The 20,804-nt window shown below is 37.1% G+C and overlaps 1 protein-coding gene across 2 annotated transcripts in view; it reads left to right on the plus strand.

The window, feature by feature from the left end:
• The window catches only part of LOC127629627 (neurofibromin), a 115,416-nt gene that overhangs the window by 32,011 nt on the left and 62,601 nt on the right, over window positions 1–20,804 (plus strand). For both annotated transcript variants that reach the window (XM_052106749.1, XM_052106750.1), the window contains exons 21-34: window positions 1,620–1,759; window positions 1,959–2,081; window positions 2,185–2,268; window positions 2,385–2,501; window positions 3,061–3,242; window positions 3,787–3,998; window positions 6,123–6,284; window positions 6,538–6,641; window positions 7,096–7,231; window positions 13,980–14,042; window positions 16,364–16,522; window positions 17,913–18,010; window positions 18,563–18,709; window positions 19,226–19,372. In XM_052106749.1, the coding sequence (XP_051962709.1) occupies window positions 1,620–1,759; window positions 1,959–2,081; window positions 2,185–2,268; window positions 2,385–2,501; window positions 3,061–3,242; window positions 3,787–3,998; window positions 6,123–6,284; window positions 6,538–6,641; window positions 7,096–7,231; window positions 13,980–14,042; window positions 16,364–16,522; window positions 17,913–18,010; window positions 18,563–18,709; window positions 19,226–19,372 (1,874 nt within the window). The remainder of the gene's footprint in view (window positions 1–1,619; window positions 1,760–1,958; window positions 2,082–2,184; window positions 2,269–2,384; window positions 2,502–3,060; window positions 3,243–3,786; window positions 3,999–6,122; window positions 6,285–6,537; window positions 6,642–7,095; window positions 7,232–13,979; window positions 14,043–16,363; window positions 16,523–17,912; window positions 18,011–18,562; window positions 18,710–19,225; window positions 19,373–20,804) is intronic.

The following is a 20,804-nucleotide window of genomic DNA, read 5'->3' on the forward strand; positions in this document are numbered from 1 at the left end:
TAATTCCACTAACCGTGTTTGGAGGAAGAAGAATGATGAGTACCATCCCAAGAACACCATCCCTACTGTGAAGCATGGGGGTGGTAGCATCATGCTTTGGGGGTGTTTTTCTGCACATGGGACAGGGCTGACTGCACTGTATTAAGGAGAGGATGACCGGGGCCATGTATTGCGAGATTTTGGGGAACAACCTCCTTCCCTCAGTTAGAGCATTGAAGATGGGTCGAGGCTGGGTCTTCCAACATGACAATGACCGAAGCACACAGCCAGGATAACCAAGGAGTGGCTCTGTAAGAAGCATATCAAGGTTCTGGCGTGGCCTAGCCAGTCTCCAGACCTAAACCCAATAGAGAATCTTTGGAGGGAGCTCAAACTCCGTGTTTCTCAGCGACAGCCCAGAAACCTGACTGATCTAGAGAAGATCTGTGTGGAGGAGTGGGCCAAAATCCCTCCTGCAGTGTGTGCAAACCTGGTGAAAAACTACAGGAAACGTTTGACCTCTGTAATTGCAAACAAAGGCTACTGTACCAAATATTAACATTGATTTTCTCAGGTGTTCAAATACTTATTTGCAGCTGTATCATACAAATAAATAGTTAAAAAATCATACATTGTGATTTCTGGATTTTTTTTTAGATTATGTCTCTCACAGTGGACATGCACCTACGATGACAATTTCAGACCCCTCCATGATTTCTAAGTGGGAGAACTTGCAAAATAGCAGGGTGTTCAAATACTTATTTTCCTCACTATATATATATATATATATATATGTGTGTGTGTGTACGTATTTTTTATATATATTATATTTTGCTTCATTATTTTATTATTTATTTATTTTTGCATTACAGTAATTAGAATTGGGGGAAAGATGTGCTAAATTTCATGAAAATAGTGTCATAACAATATGCTTTTTTTGTTTTTTTTAGGAGGGGTGTATGGGTGAAAATGACCACTTTTGACATTTTGTAAAGTTCACCAAAATGAAAACAACATAAATCAAACTAATTATTCTGAAGACTTCTTAAATGTGCACTAAGTAACTTTTTCCTCATTTTAAAAGTTTTAAAAAGAAAGAAATTAATTGTAATTTTAAACATGTGTGTAAAAATCATGTGCACTCAGATAAGATGATGACTAGTCATATCTGTTACCTTATAAAAGCTGTTTTAATCAACATGGAGAGGGTTAGAATCACATGACCGGCCAAACACTACTAGCATACTTACTGATTATATAATCCTAGCTTGCTGTGAATAGTGAATTTCTACAATGGCATCTGAAACTAAAAACTTTTTGAATGGTGCTGCATTCAGGCTGCTAGGTGTCACCATAAGACCAAGATTACTGAGTGCACCTTTAAACATTCAAATGTTTTGACTAAAAAGTTGTAATTTATGATTTTTTACACAAGGTGGCAGAAAATCACATCAGTGTTAGTTCAGTCCAGACAATGCAGCCCTGGAAATACTATCCGCTCATACGTATTAAATATAGAAATATAACTGTTGTTTTTTTCATTTGAGGTTTATTTTCATGTTATCGGCATTATGCCATGTTTGTTGTTTTCTACAAGCACCATTGTCTTTGTTCATTAACTCGGTCCCTTTCTTCTCCAGGTTCCCATTACAGACACTAACACGCTGTTTGTAGAGCAGACAATCGCCATTATGAAGAACCTGCTAGACAGTCATACTGAAGGAAGCTCTGAGCATCTTGGCCAGGCTAGCATTGAGACCATGATGCTCAACTTGGTCAGGTCAGACCTAGACTCTCTTTTGCCCATTTCCAATGGCCTGTATTTCCTCTGACAAATGATTCTAGTCATTTATATATTCGCTTGTGTAGTGAGCTTTGTTACAGCCCATATCAGTCCTTGACCTTTGTATGATGTCTGGGTAAATAGACATTTAGAATGACTTTCTGCTGAACCTCTTACGCTTTTTTGGCTTCCACAGGTATGTGCGTATTTTAGGAAATGCGGTTCATGCCATTCAGATCAAAACTAAGCTGTGTCAGCTAGTGGAGGTTATGATGGAACGCAGGGATGACCTCTCCTTCTGCCAAGAGATGAAGTTCAGGTAAACTCCTCTCTGGATTCATCCTTTCTGCTGATTTATTGGGATCATTGAATGTATGTGAATTGTGAGGTTTGGAGATGTGAAATATTGCTGTTTTTCTCAGAAATAAAATGGTGGAGTACCTCACTGACTGGGTGATGGGCACCTCCAATCAAGCAGCAGATGATGACATTAAATGTCTCACCCGGTATAATCTCTACAATTTCAAAGCTTTTTCTGCAATATAAGCTCTCCTTTGCCTTGGAAACATTCTGCAATGTGCTATTATCTCATGCTGACTGTTTATTTGAATCTGTTGTGTAGGGATTTGGATCAGGCGAGTATGGAGGCAGTGGTCTCTTTGTTAGCTGGTCTTCCTCTGCAGCCTGAGGAGGGTGATGGTGTGGAGCTAATGGAGGCCAAGTCTCAGCTCTTCCTCAAGTAAGATCATTCATCTCTCTAATGTTTTTCCATAATTTATTTTGTCTTTCACTATGTGTGCCACAACCTCATAGATCATATTTGTTGTAACCAGTCACAACTAGCGACAGGTAATTTTTTCGATTTTTATTTCTATTGCATAGTGCTGATTAGCTCCACTCACAGAGACATTTTTACCAAAATCTCACGCCACTTAATAGTGTCCTCCTAACCAGGCCCGACGAAGCGGAAGCTTTATTTCTGTTCACTCTAAATGTGAAGCTTCTGCATGACTTGACACAATCACAGCCAGTCAGAACATACTTGATGTCTAATGTATTTTTAGTGATTAGGTTTTTAGACCACTGAGATTTAGCTGTGGGACTTACCAGCACAATGCTGCAGTAATGGAAACCAAGCGATAGACCAAATTGTTTGGACAAGGTGTTATATTGCATTACTTCTTGTCTTGTGACAAAACGTGTGACACGTTTGCTTTTTTACAGTCATGTGTCTTGATTTATGTCAGTCGATGAGTCTTATCTCGTCTCACCCCTCTATTGTTTTTCCCTTTTCTAAGGTACTTCACGTTGTTCATGAACCTCTTGAATGACTGCAGTGAGGTTGAAGAGGATGGGCAGCAGGTGGCAGGGAGAAAGCGTGGCATGTCAAGGCGATTGGCATCTCTACGGCACTGTACAGTGTTGGCCATGTCCAACCTGCTCAATGCTAATGTGGACAGCGGCCTCATGCACTCTATTGGTGAGAGGCACTCAAATGATCATATTACTTGGTGTACTTTTTGTTAAAGTCAAGTATGACCATGTGAGTCATATCTGTATTTTCTCTTTATTATTAATGGCACTAAATTAACATTTAAGTAATGTATTAGATATGTAATATAGTATGAATTGGAACAGAGCAGACTGAATTTATTAAGAGAAAATATACTTTAATTTCTTAAGTATATCTATTTAACATTTCTGTTACATTCAAAATCTAAAATGTGACCAATTTGATGAAAGCCCAATGATAAAATATAATGGGTAAAATTTATATTTTTTAATTGTAGGTTGCCTAGATGGATCCTTTATTATTAAGAGCATTATATGAGAGACGATTTCTTTCATTTATAAGCAAAATGAACATTGAAACAGAAATGTACCCATATGAATCGAGATTGGAATCTAATTGAATTGGGAAAACCGTATCAATACCCAGCCCTGCAATCAGCAGTAGAAATTCCTAAAAAAATCGATATTCATAAATCTGAATTCTCTTTTTATGTTGCATTGTCTCTCTACAGGTCTTGGGTATCATAAGGACCTGCAAACGCGGGCCACATTCATGGAGGTGCTCACTAAGATCCTTCAACAGGGAACGGAGTTCGACACTTTAGCAGAGACCGTGCTGGCTGACCGCTTTGAAAGACTAGTTGAGCTGGTCACTATGATGGGAGACAAGGGGGAGCTGCCCATCGCCATGGCACTCGCCAATGTAGTGCCCTGCTCTCAATGGGTGAGAAACGTCAACAATTCAAACTTTGCATGTCAAACAAATATTTTTTTTTAAACAAAATAAATAAATGGGTAAAGGCCTATTTACACCAAGCCAAAAATGTTCCGCATTAAACAGTGATTTTAAAGCGAAACCAAACAGCATTTTTATGAACGCCTTCACATTAGACCTCATTCATGAAACATGAGCAGAACAAATTTTTGTGTAAGTTGTTTGTTCAGCCGCTCTGACAAACTCTTGGATTCATGAAAGTTTTTGTATTTTCAAAATGTTAGTTGGTACGAACGAAATTTACACTTGTTCCCGACCAATGTTTAAATTGTGCTTAAGACATCTGAACGTGTTATGTTTTTCTCAGGCAAACTGTCATGACTACATTTTGATAAAGTGAAATTAAATATGTAATGGAAAAAAATAACTAAATACTAATAATTAAATGAGAGAAATTAACCTTTAATAAATAACATAAATTAGATAAAATAAATAAATAAGGGGGCCTGGGTAGCTCAGCAAATATTGATTCTGACTACCACCCCCTGGAGTCGACAGTTGAAATCCAGGGTGTGCTGAGTGACTTCATCCAGGTCTTCTAAGCAACCAAATTGGCCCGGTTGCTAGTGAGGGTAGATTCACATGGGGTAATCTCCTCTTAATCACAATTAGTGGTTCTTGCTCTTAATGGGGCGCGTGGTACATTGTGCTTGGATAATAGAAAATAGCATGAGCCACCACACGCTGTGTCTCCGCTTTGTCATGCACAACGAGCCACATGATAAGATGCGTGGATTGACTATCTCAGAAACGGAGGCAACTGAGACTTGTCCTCTGCCACCCGGATTGAAGTGAGTAACCACGCCACCATGAGGACCTAGTAAGCAGTGAGAACTGGGTATGCAAAATTGGGGAGAAAAGGGGATAGATAAATATATATATATATATATATATATATATATATATATTTTTTTTTTTTTTTTTTTTAAATGAGTAAAAGCTTTTTCTTTTTAAATCATAGCATATACTTTTTAGAAACGTTTATTTACTGCCTGTATTTATTTTTCAAAGCATAATTTTTCACTCTGCTTATTGTTTTTCCAGCAGAAAAAGGCAGCATGAACTGAACATTTTTTACATTCATGTCAAACCATTTAAGAGAAGCCTTTATTTATTTTGGTCACACATTATACATACATGTTTGCATTTATACAGTGAAATGTATTTGTTTTCACAAATCCCAGCTAAGCTGGGGTCAGAGTGCAGGGTCGCTGTATGCCCCTGGAGCAGATAGGGTCAAGGGCCTTGCTCAAGGATGCCCAACAGTGGCATCTTGGCAGTGCTGGGTCTTGAACCCCTGACCTTCTGGTCAGTAACCCAGAGCCTCAACAGCTGAGCCACTACTGCCCTAAATCAGTCTTTTTTATTGACTTCTTGAAATGTTTGACTCACAAAAGAGCATCATATGACAGCAAAAACATGCTATAACAGTAAGTCCTCACTTTCTTTGAGTCTCTGTTGTGCTTCGTCACATTGTGACAATGTGCATGCACTTCATTCATAAAAAATATTTCATTACTGTTCTGTATACATGTAAACGGCTTTTACTAGCGAGTCTGGTGCCTTCCTTGTATGGCGTTTTCATGGACGTGGATCATGATAATTGTGAATGAATGTGCACACGCCCCCTCTTTACGAATGTTTGGAATTCACTAACATACACACATTTCATTAACAAATCTGGGTAGTATGAAGCATTTAATCTGGCAGAAATGTTTCAGGAAGGTTAATTTTAAGCACAGATTACTCCAAATGTACTCATATATTTATGAAAGTTTCATGAATGAGGCCCATTAAGTCTGAAATATTGTTCTGCGCGGACTGTCTTTTCGTCTTTTTTTTTATTATTCATATTCTAAACACTTTCTTTCAGGTATCTGCACATTTTCCAAAACTTTGTGCAAATAGTTTATGTACATATTTTGTGAATATTTCAAATTATGTAATTTAAATGCATTGATTTTGGTGTAAACAGGGCTTAGTTCTATTTTCCGGATAAAGAGGAACATGTTGTGTGTGTGTGGTTATTGTATATGGTAGAGCAGTTGTGATTAATGTTCTGATGATCTGCAGGATGAGCTGGCCAGGGTGTTGGTGACACTGTTTGACTCACGACACCTGCTGTATCAACTGCTGTGGAACATGTTCTCAAAAGAGGTGGAGCTGGCTGACTCCATGCAGACCCTCTTCAGAGGCAACAGCCTGGCCAGCAAGATCATGACATTTTGTTTTAAGGTAACGTGAAACCTGGTTATTCATAGTGTATTTATACCTGATACATGTAGAATGTATGTTATGGTGTAATAAGGGATAATGCACAGCTTGGTGCTTTTTTTTATATTTGCCAGATTTGATTGTTTAAAGCCGTCATGGAATTTTTGCAGCACAAATTTTACTTGAATATTTGAGAGCCTCAAGTATTTGTCTGTCCTGACTCAGGACAATTTCCTTTTATGTGCCTAATACATATATTCCTTGTTTTGTGCAGGTATATGGTGCTGCTTATCTTCTGAAGCTTCTGGAACCGCTCTTGAGAGGAATAATCACCACACCAGAATGGCAGCAAATTAGTTTTGAAGTGGACCCCACCAGGCAAGTGTAACTACTTATATACTAATGTTTCAACACATTGCCAATAAGCCCATTTAAATACTTTCTCCAGTCCCAGCTTAATATGCAGAAATAATTATAAGTATGCTCTTAGTAGGTTGATGTGAACACTGTGGCGCTATCAAAACATTTATCTGTTTGAGTATCCCGACACCGCAACATTGACTCAACCAATGGTGTGATTTTGGTGGTGGGCTATCTGATTTTACAGGGGAAGTGATTGGGAAATCTGTTTGAAAATAGTTTTGCAATTATATTTGGTGGTGCAGTGATGCAGAAAATAACACAACTTTAATGCATGTTGAATTAACTTCTAATGAAGTCCTCCAGGCTGTACAATAAGCAGTTTTCAAAGAACAGGGGAGTTTTTAAATCTCTGATCCTGTTGAATTTTAGCTTTCTAATGGATTTCTTGATGACTTTATCCCTAATTTAGGCTAGAACTAGCAGAGAACCTGGAGGAGAACCAAAAGAACCTGTTGCAGATCACAGACCGCTTCTTTCTGGCCATCGTCAACTCTTCCAGCGAGTTTCCTCCTCAGCTGCGCAGCGTGTGCCACTGTCTGTATCAGGTACATCCATTGCCTAATGCCGGCCTGCTTTACCTCAGTAACTCCATCCTTTGAATGACTGCACTGAGGCTGTCTTTCATGCTTGGGCATCCACTGATCAGTCTTTCAGTCACTTCTAACAAAGGATCTTGTTCTTATCCTGTCTTGCACTACTGCTCACCTCTGTGTACAAATATATCAGACAGTTTAAAGGTGCAGTATGTAAGATTCAGAAACCCTTGTTATTAATGACATCTACCTGTTGCTCGTGATCACGTATACGCTCCATAGGGATGCGAGCATGGACTAAAACAATGATGTAACATACAAAGAGACTGAACATGATTCACCGGCATCATGCTGACAGATGAGGTAGCATAAATAAAATTACACAGTTATGATTGTTTTACTACAAACTTTGAGCCTGTATATTATATTTGACTCTCCAGTGCTGGAACAGGGCTAAAACAAAGTGTGGATATAGGTTTGCAAGACTGTAGTTTGAAGTAATCACTTTTCTTTGCATGATGCATTGACTGCATTTAGCCTATGTCAGCGTTAGCTAGCTAGCCAGCTTTATTAATAGCGGTTAGCTAAATTTGGTGGATGATTATAAAATGCTGTTCATAAAATAGACTGTACATTTATAAATATGTTGACAGAATTCGGTATTGATGTGATTCCATCACAACTGTCATTTTGATATATCAATTCGCTATTGTTTTATACTATAATGTATATATTTTCTGTATAACCAAGTTACTTTACACTAATGAATGGAGCTTTTTGCATTAACTTGATCATTGTTTAGCATTAATTTTATGTGTTATTGTAGTTTACCTTGCTGAATAATTACAGATTAACATTGACATTAACCTGACTTTTAGTATAAAGAGAAGATCGTTGAAATGATTTGAAAGTTACGAAGCAAGGTAGCTTGCAATTCGTCAGCTTTAGCAGGCAAGATCAAGTTATCTCAAATTACATAGATCAATTCTTATGGCACTATATTTAACATGCTTTGCAGTTATGTAAGCTTACCTGTCCAATAAGAATAACGCCAATTCATGGTCCGTTTTGATCCCCAAATCCGAATGAAGGTCCCTCCAGGAATCAAATGCTCTGCCAATGTTCACTCTAGTTTTTGCTCGACCACGATCACGTTTTCACTTAGCCAGAAGGGTTTCAGTAGATAAATGTTTTATTTTTTTTGGGCTTACTCTGAGTTTGTGTAGTTTGAGTCGGTGTTGTGCTGGGAGCCAGATGTTTGCTTGATTCCATCTCTAAGATAACGTTACATAGTGTTGCAGACTGTTGTCGCTGTTGAATAGCGGAAGAGAAGTTATTACTGAGGCAAGGCTCCCGGGAGCACGCATAAATGTCACATCCTTTAGATTTTCCCGGCAGAAGCGATCCTTGAAAATCAGTCTGCATGCTTTAATTGGCAACCTTGGAAATCTGGGAAGGGCAAATTTTTTAAGTTGCCATTCACACATTGGCAAAAAAAATGGTGATGAAAACTTTTACATATTGCACCCTTAAATATAATTTTTTTCCTCATGCATCCCACATTTGTCAACACATTTACATTATTGGAAGGATTCCTATAGGGCAGTTATGGTTTATATATATATATATATATATATATATATATATATATATATATATATATATATATATAAACATTTTAATTATTATTTTTGATGATTATTAGTTTTAAAAAGTATGTTGGCTTGACATAGCATACTGTTATTCTACAACCTTTGTTTTTGGGTTTTTTCAAAATCCCTTAACAGAGACCAAAGTTTGTAAGTCCTAGAAATTCCAAGCAGCTTCCACCAAATTTGGTACAGACATTCAAACTGTTCTGGAATAGAGTGCTATATCTAACTGACTGTTCGCACAGCAGACAGTCAAAAATCTTAAAAATCCCATTCAATTGCATTGACAATGTTTAAACTGACCAAACTCTAACTGCCAAAATTCAAATGCAAACAAACTCACTAAAGTCCTTTGATCTGCTTTAAGTTTTTCTCTTTCTCTTTCTATCCATCTGTCTGCCTATCTAGCTAGCTGGCAGTTTGTAATAATGTAATGTCTATATAACCATCAAACTAGTTAACAATTAAGGTTTTTTCAAGCTAACATCAAAGTTTGCCTTGACCAACTTTACCAACTAGTTGCCATTTAATGTTTTTCTTATGTCAGTATTATACTGCAGCCATTCACATTTGAATGGCAAAATGTGATTATGGAATTTAAAGTGATTATGACTGGATCCAAATACAACCTATTCTCAATACTTTTGGGACTGTATAAATTATGTGACTTTCCAAATGCATAAACCTAGTGTTTATGGAAGAGATACATCAAAATACGTCTCACAAGACTGCTCCTTTAGTACTTTTTTCTTTTATGTTTGTTGAAATGTTGTGTACAAAAAGATAATCTGCTTAATGCACATCCAAGGCAATAATATTTCAGTTTAGCTTACAAATTCTGGGTTCCCAGGTGTCCTGGAAAACTTGGTATTTTGTATAGAATTTTTTTCCCCCTCTCAATAATGAAAGAGTCCTTGAAAATTAGAGAACCTAAATCTTTGGGGAAACAAAAATGCTTAATTGTAAGGTTAAAATGAAGTTGATTGACCGTGTCAATAATGTTCATAAAATATGGAAATAATGGCACACATTTGGACTTTGATTAGGGCAGTGGCTCTCAACCATGGGCCTCAGATGGCATCCAAGCGGATCACAAGATTACTTAAAATTATTGCAAATATGTTGTATAGCAATAATCAAACATAATTTTAATGCAAAAGAATTCTATACATCAAGATCTAAAACATAAACTTGCAACTTTTTGAATCACACAAAAATAATCGTGGTTAATTAGTTTATTGTACGGACACCTTTTTCTTGTGGCTTGTGGGGCAAAAGGTCAAGCATGACTGGAAAAGGGGGCCTTTCACGATTTTCACATCGTTTCACATATCGTTTTGCCACTGCTGGCGGCTATGAATTGTGGAACAACACTTTAACTTAAAATCACTTAAAAGTGTATATATCACAAATATTGCAAAACATCCTTTTTCAAGATCATAAATGGTAAATTTAGATAATATAGCTAATGTAGTTAATATAGCTCTCTATTTGATTTGTTTCTGATTTCAATTGTATTTGTAGTTTTATGTAGTAATGTGTAATTAGATAAATCACAATACCAATTTTGATGCCACAAACAAACTGCTAATTAATTTGAGTAAAAGGTTTCTTGTTTTCTCAATTCATTATTCAAGACAAGTAAAACAGTACAGTAAAAACTAAAATATTAAAAAGCAATAGAACTAATAAAAACAATATAACAAAGAACGTGCTTGAAGTTTATAACTGCAGGATCAAGTATTCAAGTTTACATTTATAAAACAAAATGTATTGGTTATGCTATTATTGATGTGGTATAAAGTTGTAAATGACTTGACAAACAGACCTTCAGACATCTCAAATGTAGCCATCTTGTGGACTGTAACGCATAGATTTGTATTTTATGCCATAAGAATATAAAACCGTTGCCTACACGCAGTTTCTTTTTCCTGCATGGCCACTTCAAACCACCTCTCCCACATAGATCTAAACCAATATTACATAAAAATCTGCACATTTTATATATTTATAAGTGTTTTTTCAAAATTCCAAATAAGTTGGGACAGTATGAAAAATGCTAATAAAAACAAAAAGGAGTGATTTTTAAATTATATTCACCCTTTACTATATTGAAAGCACCACAACTACACATTGTTTTACCATGTGAATAAAATGTTTTTAAATGTACAGTAATTTCAAATTTGATGATTACAACATGCTACAAAAAAGTTGATACAGTGGAAATTTAAGACTAATCAACATTTTGTCAAGTTGAAATAAGGTGATGAGAAACATGAGATGTTAAACAGGTGATGCAATTGTGTCATAGTACTTTATACTGTATTAGGAGCCTCCAAAAACAGCCTAGACTTCAAGAGCAAGGATCATTCGAGACTTATCAATTTGCCAACAGATGCTTCATCAAATAATCCAGCACTTTGAGAACAATGTTACTCAAAGACAAATTGGAAGTATTTTGGGTAATTTACCCTCTACAGTGCACAATACAATTAAAAGATTCAAGGAATCGGGTCAAATCTCGGTGTGGAAAGGGCAAGATAAAAAAATAATTCTGAATGCCTGTGATCTTTGATCCATCAGACCTCACTGTCTTAAAAAATGGAATTCATCTGTTATGGATATTATGAACATGGGCTTGGGAAACTTAAGTAAACCTTTGTTAGTCAACACCATTCACCGCTGCATCCACATATGCAAGTTAAGACTTCACTGTGCAAAGCAGAAGCCATACACCAACACTGTCTGGGCTCATCTTAGATGGAAAGTAGAACAGTGTAACTTTGTTTTTTGGTCCGAAGAGTCAACATTTCAAAACGTTTTTGGAAAAACACAGCTGCCATGTTATCCGGTCCAAAGAGGAAAAGGACCATCCAAGCTGTTGTTAGCGTCAGGTTCAAAAGCCAGTGTCCGTATGGGCCAGGGGTGTGTCAGTGCCAATGGCATGGGTAACTTGCACATCTGTGAGAACAACATAAATGCATATGTACACATTTTGGAGCAACGTATACTGCCATCCAAGACTGTCTTTTCCAGGGACGTCCCTGCATTTTCCAGCAGGACAACTTCAAACCACTTACTGGCCAGATTACAAGTGCACGGCAGTGTAAGCCGAGAGTGTGGGTGCTAGATTGACCTGCCTGCAGCCCAGACCTGTCTCCAATTAAGAATGTGTGGCACATTATTAAAGGGCACCTATTATGGCATTTAAAATGTTCCTAATATTGTTTTGGGAGTCCCCAACAACAGTTTTACATGTATGCAATGACAAAAAACACTTGTTGTCTTATAATATGCATTTATGTTTGCCTGATTTGCTCACCGACTCCCAAATGATTCGTCCAACGAAAAACCCCTCCTTTGCGTGACGCTAATCTGCGGTGATTGGTCAGATGACCCAGTCAGTTGTGATTGGTATACTCTGTGCAGAGATTGTCGGAAACGGAACGCCCATCACCGCTTTGTAGTAAAAAAAAATCAAAATCAGAGAAGGAATTTGAGTTGATTTATGTTAGCGATCATAACTCAAAGTTCGGTGGTAAACACCCAATCAGTTATTGTTTGCGTTAGCCCAACGCATAAACATATTGGTAAAGCACTGCATTACTACAAGTTATTGCTCTATTCTTTATGACAACTCCAATAACATCGACAAACATTTCACATATTTCAAAAAAATTTACATTGGAGACCTAGAAGCTGCGCTGAGCGTAACGTACACAACACACACAAATACTTGTGAAGCATGCTAAAAAACACATAAAAGCAACAATTATTAATAATACTTACAGGTTGTGATTCAGAGGAGGAAGCTGATCCAAATAAACTTGGTACTGAACCTTCCTTCAGTATCAACCGGCTCGCGAATCCACACTTGAAAGCATTCATGTTCGTAAAGCAATCATCATTAAAATGACGCGAACACAGCACAAGGTTCAGGCTGTACTTGTGTGGTATAGTTGTAAATATAAACTCTAGCCACTGATTCTTCACATGCTCGTCCCTGGGCAGTGAAAAAAAAGGTCGCTTTTGATATGCACTTCAGAACACAGCGTCTTGTTGTCGACATGACGTTTTCAAATTTTCCTTGGTGTCTGCGCGCGCAATGAGTGGGCGCGGCCAATTTGATAATTTTTCGTCTTGACGTCACAACGAAAAGGAAAATGACTCGTTGGAAAAACGATTCATTACATTGACTCAGAGTCGACTCCTACTTTTGAGAGACAATAACTTTTTTTACGGTGAACTTTCATACATAAAACTTTGCAGGATGTTTTTGTTCACTTAAATCTATGTTATACACTACATGAAAGGTAATTTTCAAAATTCCATAATAGGTGCCCTTTAAGCACACCATCCGGCAACAAAGACCCCGTGCAATTGTGCAGCTTAAGACCTACATAATGGAAGAATGGGGAAAATCTAAACTTAACAAACTTGTGTCTTCAGTGCTTAAATGCTTAAGAAGTGTTATTAGAAGAAATGGTGATGTTTCACAGTGGTAAACACTCAACTGTCCCAACTTTTTTGGAGTGTGTTGCTGTCATCTGATTTGAAATGACAGCACATAAAAAAAACAATGAAATTCACAAGGTAAATCATCATATAATGTGTAAGTTGTAGTGCTTTCTATATAGCAATGGGTGATGGTAGGTGGCTTTATAATGTTGTGGCTGGTCGGTGGATAACATTCCCTGTTTATTCGACTGACATTGCAGTGAGGCAGCAAGACTTCAAAGGATTTCGAAGGATTTCGTACACAGACCAGACTTTCTATTCAGATCTTGTCACTTTCTGTGGCTATTTTCAACTTATCGCTATTATCTTCACACTCTTAACATTCACACCTTTTTGCTTGGGCTGAGCGCTCTCTTTTCCACTGTGGCATCTTTGCAGCTTTTGCTTTATGTTCAGCTTGGAGAGCAGTTTCTTAAGATTTAATCACTGATCCTGGTGGGTGGGGATGAATCAAACTGTTCTGAGGTCAGCTCTTAGAAAGACATTAGTTGTGTTGTGTGCTCCTTCATTGTGTTTTTTATGCACTGTGGCTGTGCTGAGTGCAGTTGTGTAGCTGCTGTGACCTCTCTGTGCTCATCTCTGCCCTGTAGGCTACTTGCCACTCCCTTCTGAATAAAGCCACTGTAAAAGACAAAAAGGAAAACAAAAAATCCGTAAGTGTCTTTTAGAATTGTATTTTTCCTTGGCTACCATTTATTCATACCACAAATGCAAGATGTTTAACACTTTGTTTCTTTTTTCTATTTTTTTTTCATGATTTGTGGCATTTTTTTTCTCTCGCCAAAACATGTTCAGCAACACCTTTGTAAACTGTTGTTTGCAATATGGTTTTCTTACAAACAAACCTCCAATTGCAACGCAAAAAAAGCTATATTTTTGCTTTGAATCTCAACTGGTGGGTTAGTGATGGCGTGCAGTTGGGATCAATTCAGCTTTTTTTTGCCTGAAAAATCTCTTGCCGTAAAGAAGCCTGTTATTTACTTATGGGTTTCTTGTCTGTTTAAATGAGAGTAAAAAGACCCAAGCACATTAGAAGCTGGATACAGACTTGTTCTGGAGGGCATTTGTCATGTCATATAACACAAATTGCATACAAGAAACATGATGAGTCTGTAGTTTGTTCCATAGCTTGGCTCCTGTATTATAAGGAAGTTCAGTCAAGGCTTGTCTGTCCTGGAAAACAAAATTTTAATGCCAGTTTTTTTAGTGATTTTAATCCATTTAATGGGAACCAGTGAACATGTTGGCACTACAATGGGTTCTGTTATGTACTCTGTGGGTTGTCTTCTACGCAGTGGTTATGCATGCATTACTTTGTGAGAAGCCATTGGTGATTTTGCCTGCATGAACATTTTATGTTCTTTTTATTTGCATATTTCCGTTGGTGTGAAAGTTCATGTGTAATGTTAATAGATTGATTATTATCAAACTGGCAAGTATATATATATATATGTTTTTTGGCTGCATTTTTATTTTTGTAATCAGATTGGTTGATTTTCTAACTGACCTTTTTTTTTTTCTTAGCTGACCTTAAGCAAAAATGATTGTCAGTTTCTTATTATTTTGTCTTCATTAACAGATGACTTAGAAAGTCTTTTTAGGTGACGAAGACCCATTGTAGCCTAATTTAAGTCCCAGTAATTAGATTAATTGATATCCTCTAAGAATTTAGGTCAAAAGTGATCAATTATTATACATGTGGTGGAATTACACATGGATATTTTTAATAAGGCATTGTAGGTGTACTGTGTTTTGTAGGCTATGTGTACACTGTCACTTATCATCCAAGGTTGTTGTTTTTCTTTTTGTTGTTTTGTCGTGTTTTTGTATGTGTGTGTGTGCATTTTATGGATTTCACTGGGAAATAACAGTGAGTGCATTAATTTGCATCCTTGCTGTTATGCAGGTTTGATTTTCAAGTCCCATGACCCACGTTTTCCTTTCAGAGCGAAGAATACATAGTCACTGTACATGACATCAAAACATCTTATTTTTGTTTTTGCTTTTTGTCATTATCATTCTTTTTTCATAATGTCCTTTAGCAAATTTTCTAAACTTATTGAGTCTCCTTCACTATTAGTATTAGTTATTAAAAAAAATATTAAAAGCATTTCAGCTTAAAAGGATAGTTCTCCCAAAAATTTACATTTCTCACCTTCATGCCATCCCAGATGTGTATGACTTTCTTTCTTCCGCGGAATGCAAATTAAGATTTTAAAAGAGCATTTTAGCTCTGTAGGTCCATCCAATGCAAGTGAATGGTGGCCAGACATTTGAAGCTCCAAAAATCACATAAACGCAGTATAAAAGTTATCCTTAATACTCCACAGTATGTCTGAAGCTATGCAATCGCTTTGGGTGAGAAACAGATAAAATATTAAGTCTCTTTTACTATAAATCTCCACTCTCACTTTCAGAATATGAAAGTGAAAGTGGATATTTATTGTAAAAAAAAGGACTTATATATTGAATGTTTCTCACCTACACTTATCATATCGCTTCTGAAGACTTGGATTACATTTATGCTGTTTTTATGTGATTTTTGAAGCTTGAAAGGTCTCGCCACCATTCACTTGTATCTACCTACTGAGCTGAAATGCTCTTCTAAAAATCTTTGTTTGTGTTCTGCTGAAGGAAAAAAGTCATACACATCTCAGATGGCATGAGAGTGAGTAAATAATAAGATAATTAAAATGTTTAGGTGAACTAGTATCCCTTCAACATATTCCATGTCACCAGAAGGGATTTTATTTATTAATTTTGGTTTGAAAATCTTTATCTGTAAATCTATATGACATATTTACTGATTTCACTAAAGTTGGATTTTTTTAAATCGAATTTTCAAATGTTGAAAATTATAAATCCTCAGGCTTTTTGACGGGAATTATATACTGCATGTCTTGCCTGTAATTTACCTTTGTTTTGTATCCATCCACTCACTTATCTTTCCTCTTGCTTCCATCCGTTTGTGCAGGTGGTCAGCCAGCGGTTTCCTCAGAACAGTATTGGTGCTGTAGGAAGTGCCATGTTCTTGCGCTTCATTAACCCTTCTATAGTTTCACCATATGAGGCAGGCATACTGGACAAGAAGCCTGCGCCTCGGATTGAGCGTGGCCTCAAACTCATGTCGAAGGTAAGAGTTTGACCCTTAAAAATTGGTAGATATACTTTGGCCCCTCCATTTGACGGCCACTAGAGGTGTGAATCTTCACTGGCCTCACAATTCGATTACGATTCAAAGGGTAACGATTTGATTATAAAAACGATTCTCGATGCATCATAATGCATCTTGTCCTTAAATTTCTATTTTTTCCCTTTCAGCTTTTTATTTAACAGCTGTTTTAAAAAATCTGAATGAGTCACATTAAATAAACTGGCATTTTGCATTAAGTATGTGCTGTGAACAAATAATCCACAAGATTAAATAAATTGTTCTAGGTTCTATAGTTTAAAAGAGAATCTTAGTTTTTCAGTTTCTTTCTTTAGTTCTGTATAATAAAACAATTCTTAAAAGCACAAGAAAAAAAATATTGATTCTTCATCAAAACACACTGAATACTATTACTTCAACTAATTATATTATTATTTTTATTTTTGTTTAAGCATAAAAGTATTAATTAAATGCTATTAACTGTAAAGCAGTTAATAGCATTTAATTAATTTTTGGAATTAATCTAAAGAATATGCCAAGCTATTCATTTTAATTTGAAACGAACCGCTGCCTCATCATTATTTTCTGTTTTCCCCAGGTTGTGTGCAAATCAGTGCAATTATTGGTGCAAGCTTGTTTTTCATGTTGTTTGTTGGCTTTTATCACGAATAAACCCTCCCGTTTCTATTTTTGTGAAAAGAATTTCTGGATCCTCGTTTCATTCGGGCACAAATGGTCATGTGTTCGATACAGCTGGTCTGCATACAGTTGTGTTTGTGCACTTGACTTTAGTCTATGCATTTAACTCATGTCTTTGTTTCTACATCTGTCTTTGGCGTGTGCCACTGCACTGCCATGATTTAAACTGAACTCAGAATCGATTCAGAATTGTTTGAGTTTGAATCGCGATGCATTGGTGAAACGATATTTCCCCACACCACTAATGGACACTGTCTAAATCAATATCAATACTAAATAAAAAATGTGTAACATAAATTTTGTGCTAATAAGACTGTAGTCATGAGTGTTTTTTGGTTGTAGGACTGGACTAGTTAAAAACCTTCGATATGATTACCATTCATTTCATTTCAATCTTCACTTTACTCTGTTATCTTGCACAGTAATCTCTGAACTTCTTGTATAATATGAGATATGTAAGAGACATGCTTTTGCAGGGTTTGATGTAGTGCCTCCTGTTCTAAGTCTTCTAGCATCGTTTTCAATTTACACGTTATTGTTCCATTTAAAAAAAGGCAACCCTTGGCCCCACAGAGGTGACAACTGAACTGTAGACAAAGATATGCACTTTCTATCTGAACAGATATAACAGATAATGTATTCTAGCCACAGTGTTTTTCATTTCTCTTTTTAGATTCTCCAGAGCATTGCTAATCATGTCTTATTCACAAAAGAGGAGCACATGCGTCCCTTTAATGATTTTGTAAAAAGCAACTTTGATGCAGCCAGAAGGTATGTTTATAAAAGTTTTGTGTAATATCTTGCATACATGAGGTTAATGCATTAATATCTGTTGTATTTATACTAGTATTGTGTATTATGTAGTATTTCTGTTTATCTTTAGTTGAGATTCATGACTGTCAGACTTTATTGTTATGTTAACATTTTAAAGGGATAGTTTACCCATAAATTAATATTCTGTCATCATGTTCTCACCATTATGTTGTTCCTAACTCGTATGACTGTTTCTTCTGGTGAACACAAAAGTAGATGCAAGGCAGAATGTTAGCCTCAGTCACCATTCACTTTCGTTGCATACATTAAAAGTGATTAAGGGTTTCCTTTGTGTTCCAAAGTATAAAGAATGTCATAGAGGTTTGAAACAACATAAGGGTGAGTATGACAATATATAGGGATTCTTCTGTTCTAACTCTGGGTTAAATTCTTTGTTCACTGGCTGGTTAAACACAATACATCCTTAGATATGACCTTCCAAAGAAACATTGTGACGCAAAAAGTCTATTGTTAGTTCAGCAATGTTTTGTTTTTGCATATAAAATGCAGGTTCTTCCTGGATATTGCATCTGACTCTCCTCCGAGTGACTCTGTTAACCACAGCCTGTCATTCATAAGTGACGGCAATGTGCTTGCTCTTCACCGCCTGTTATGGAACAACCAGGAGAGAATCGGCCAGTACCTGTCCAGTAACAGGTAAAATAGCTTCTGCACACACAATGGAGCTCTCTTATTATGAGCACATCCTGTCATGTTATTTGCATAGATTTAAAATAGTACAAGAGAAGTATATTGAGTGTATTGTTCCATTGATTTGCATTATTTTGGTTGTTCATTAACTAACTAGGCTCAATATTTTACTTATGCTGTAAAATTGAAATGTTTATTTGTCCATTGATACACTACATGGGCAAAGGTATGTGGATGCGCTTGTGTCTGAATGGGAGCAAATCCCCACAGCAATGTTCCAACATTTAGCGGGAATCCTTCCGAGAATAGTGAAAGGCGTAAAAGCAGCAAAGGAAGGACAAATGTCCCATTAATGGTCATAGTTTTAAAATTAAATGTACAATAAGCATATAAAAGTGTAATGTTCAGCTGTCCACTTTTTGTTATGTAGTGTCTTTTGGAAAAGTTTCTGCAAATATGTATATTTCACAATTATTATTATTATTGTTATTGTTATTGTTATAACCAAGCCTTAAACCATAGGGACCACAAGGCAGTGGGTCGTAGACCATTTGACAAGATGGCTACCCTCCTGGCGTATCTGGGCCCTCCTGAACATAAACCAGTGGCTGATACTCACTGGTCCAGCCTTAACCTCACCAGCTCAAAGTTTGAGGAGTTTATGACAAGGTTAATGTTCTTGCTTTTCCCAAATGTTTGGATTATTCTCTCCGAAATTCAGATTAGAGAACATTGAGAGTAAAGATTTGTTGTAAAAATGTAAAAAAAAATATATTTACAGTGGGTACGGAAAGTATTCAGACCCCCTTAAATTTTTCACTCTTTGTTATATTGCAGCCATTTGCTAAAATCATTTAAGTTCATTTTTTTTCCTCATTATTGTACACACAGCACCTCATATTGACAGAAAAACACAGAATTGTTGACATTTTTGCACATTTATTAAAAAGAAAAACTGAAATATCACATGGTCCTAAGTATTCAGACCCTTTGTTCAGTATTTAGTAGAAGCACCCTTTTGATCTAATACAGCCATGAGTCTTTTTGGGAAAGATGCAACAAGTTTTTCACATCTGTATTTGGGTATCCTCTGGCCATTCCTCCTTGCAGATCCTCTCCAGTTCTGTTAGGTTGGATGGTAAACATTGGTGGACAGCCATTTTCAGGTCTCTCCAGAGATGCTCAATTGGGTTTAAGTCAGGGCTCTGGCTGGGCCATTCAAGAACAGTCACGGAGTTGTTGTGAAGCCACTCCTTCGTTATTTTAGCGGTGTGCTTAAGGTCATTGTCTTGTTGGAAGGTGAACCTTCGGCCCAGTCTGAGGTCCAGAGCACTCTGGAGAAGGTTTTCATCCAGGATATCCCTGTACTTGGCCGCATTCATCTTTCCCTTGATTGCAACCAGTCGTCCTGTCCCTGCATCTGAAAAACACCCCCACAGCATGATGCTGCCACCACCATGCTTCACTGTTGAGACTGTATTGGACAGGTGATGAGCAGTGCCTGGTTTTCTCCACACATACCGCTTAGAATTAAGGCCAAAAAGTTCTATCTTGGTCTCATCAGACCAGAGAATCTTATTTATCACCATCTTGGAGTCCTTCAGGTGTTTTTTAGCAAACTCCATGCAGGCTTTCATGTGTCTTGCACTGAGGAGAGGCTTCCGTCGGGCCACTCTGCCATAAAGCCCCGACTGGTGGATGGCTGCAGTGATGGTTGACTTACTACAACTTTCTCCCATCTCCCGACTGCATCTCTGGAGCTCAGCCACAGTGATCTTTGGGTTCTTCTTTACCTCTCTCACCAAGGCTCTTCTCCCCGATAGCTCAGTTTGGCCGGACGGCCAGCTCTAGGAAGGGTTCTGGTCATCCCAAACGTCTTCCATTTAAGGATTATGGAGGCCACTGTGCTCTTATGAACCTTAAGGGCAGCAGAAATGTTTTTGTAACCTTGGCCAGATCTGTGCCTTGCCACAATTCTGTCTCTGAGCTCTTCAGGCAGTTCCTTTGACCTCATGATTCTCATTTGCTCTGACATGCACTGTGAGCTGTAAGGTCTTATATAGACAGGTGTGTGGCTTTCCTAATCAAGTCCAATCAGTAT

The sequence above is a fragment of the Xyrauchen texanus genome, chromosome 36 (genome assembly GCF_025860055.1).
Source record: "Xyrauchen texanus isolate HMW12.3.18 chromosome 36, RBS_HiC_50CHRs, whole genome shotgun sequence".
In the NCBI taxonomy this organism is placed as follows: Eukaryota; Metazoa; Chordata; class Actinopteri; order Cypriniformes; family Catostomidae; genus Xyrauchen; species Xyrauchen texanus.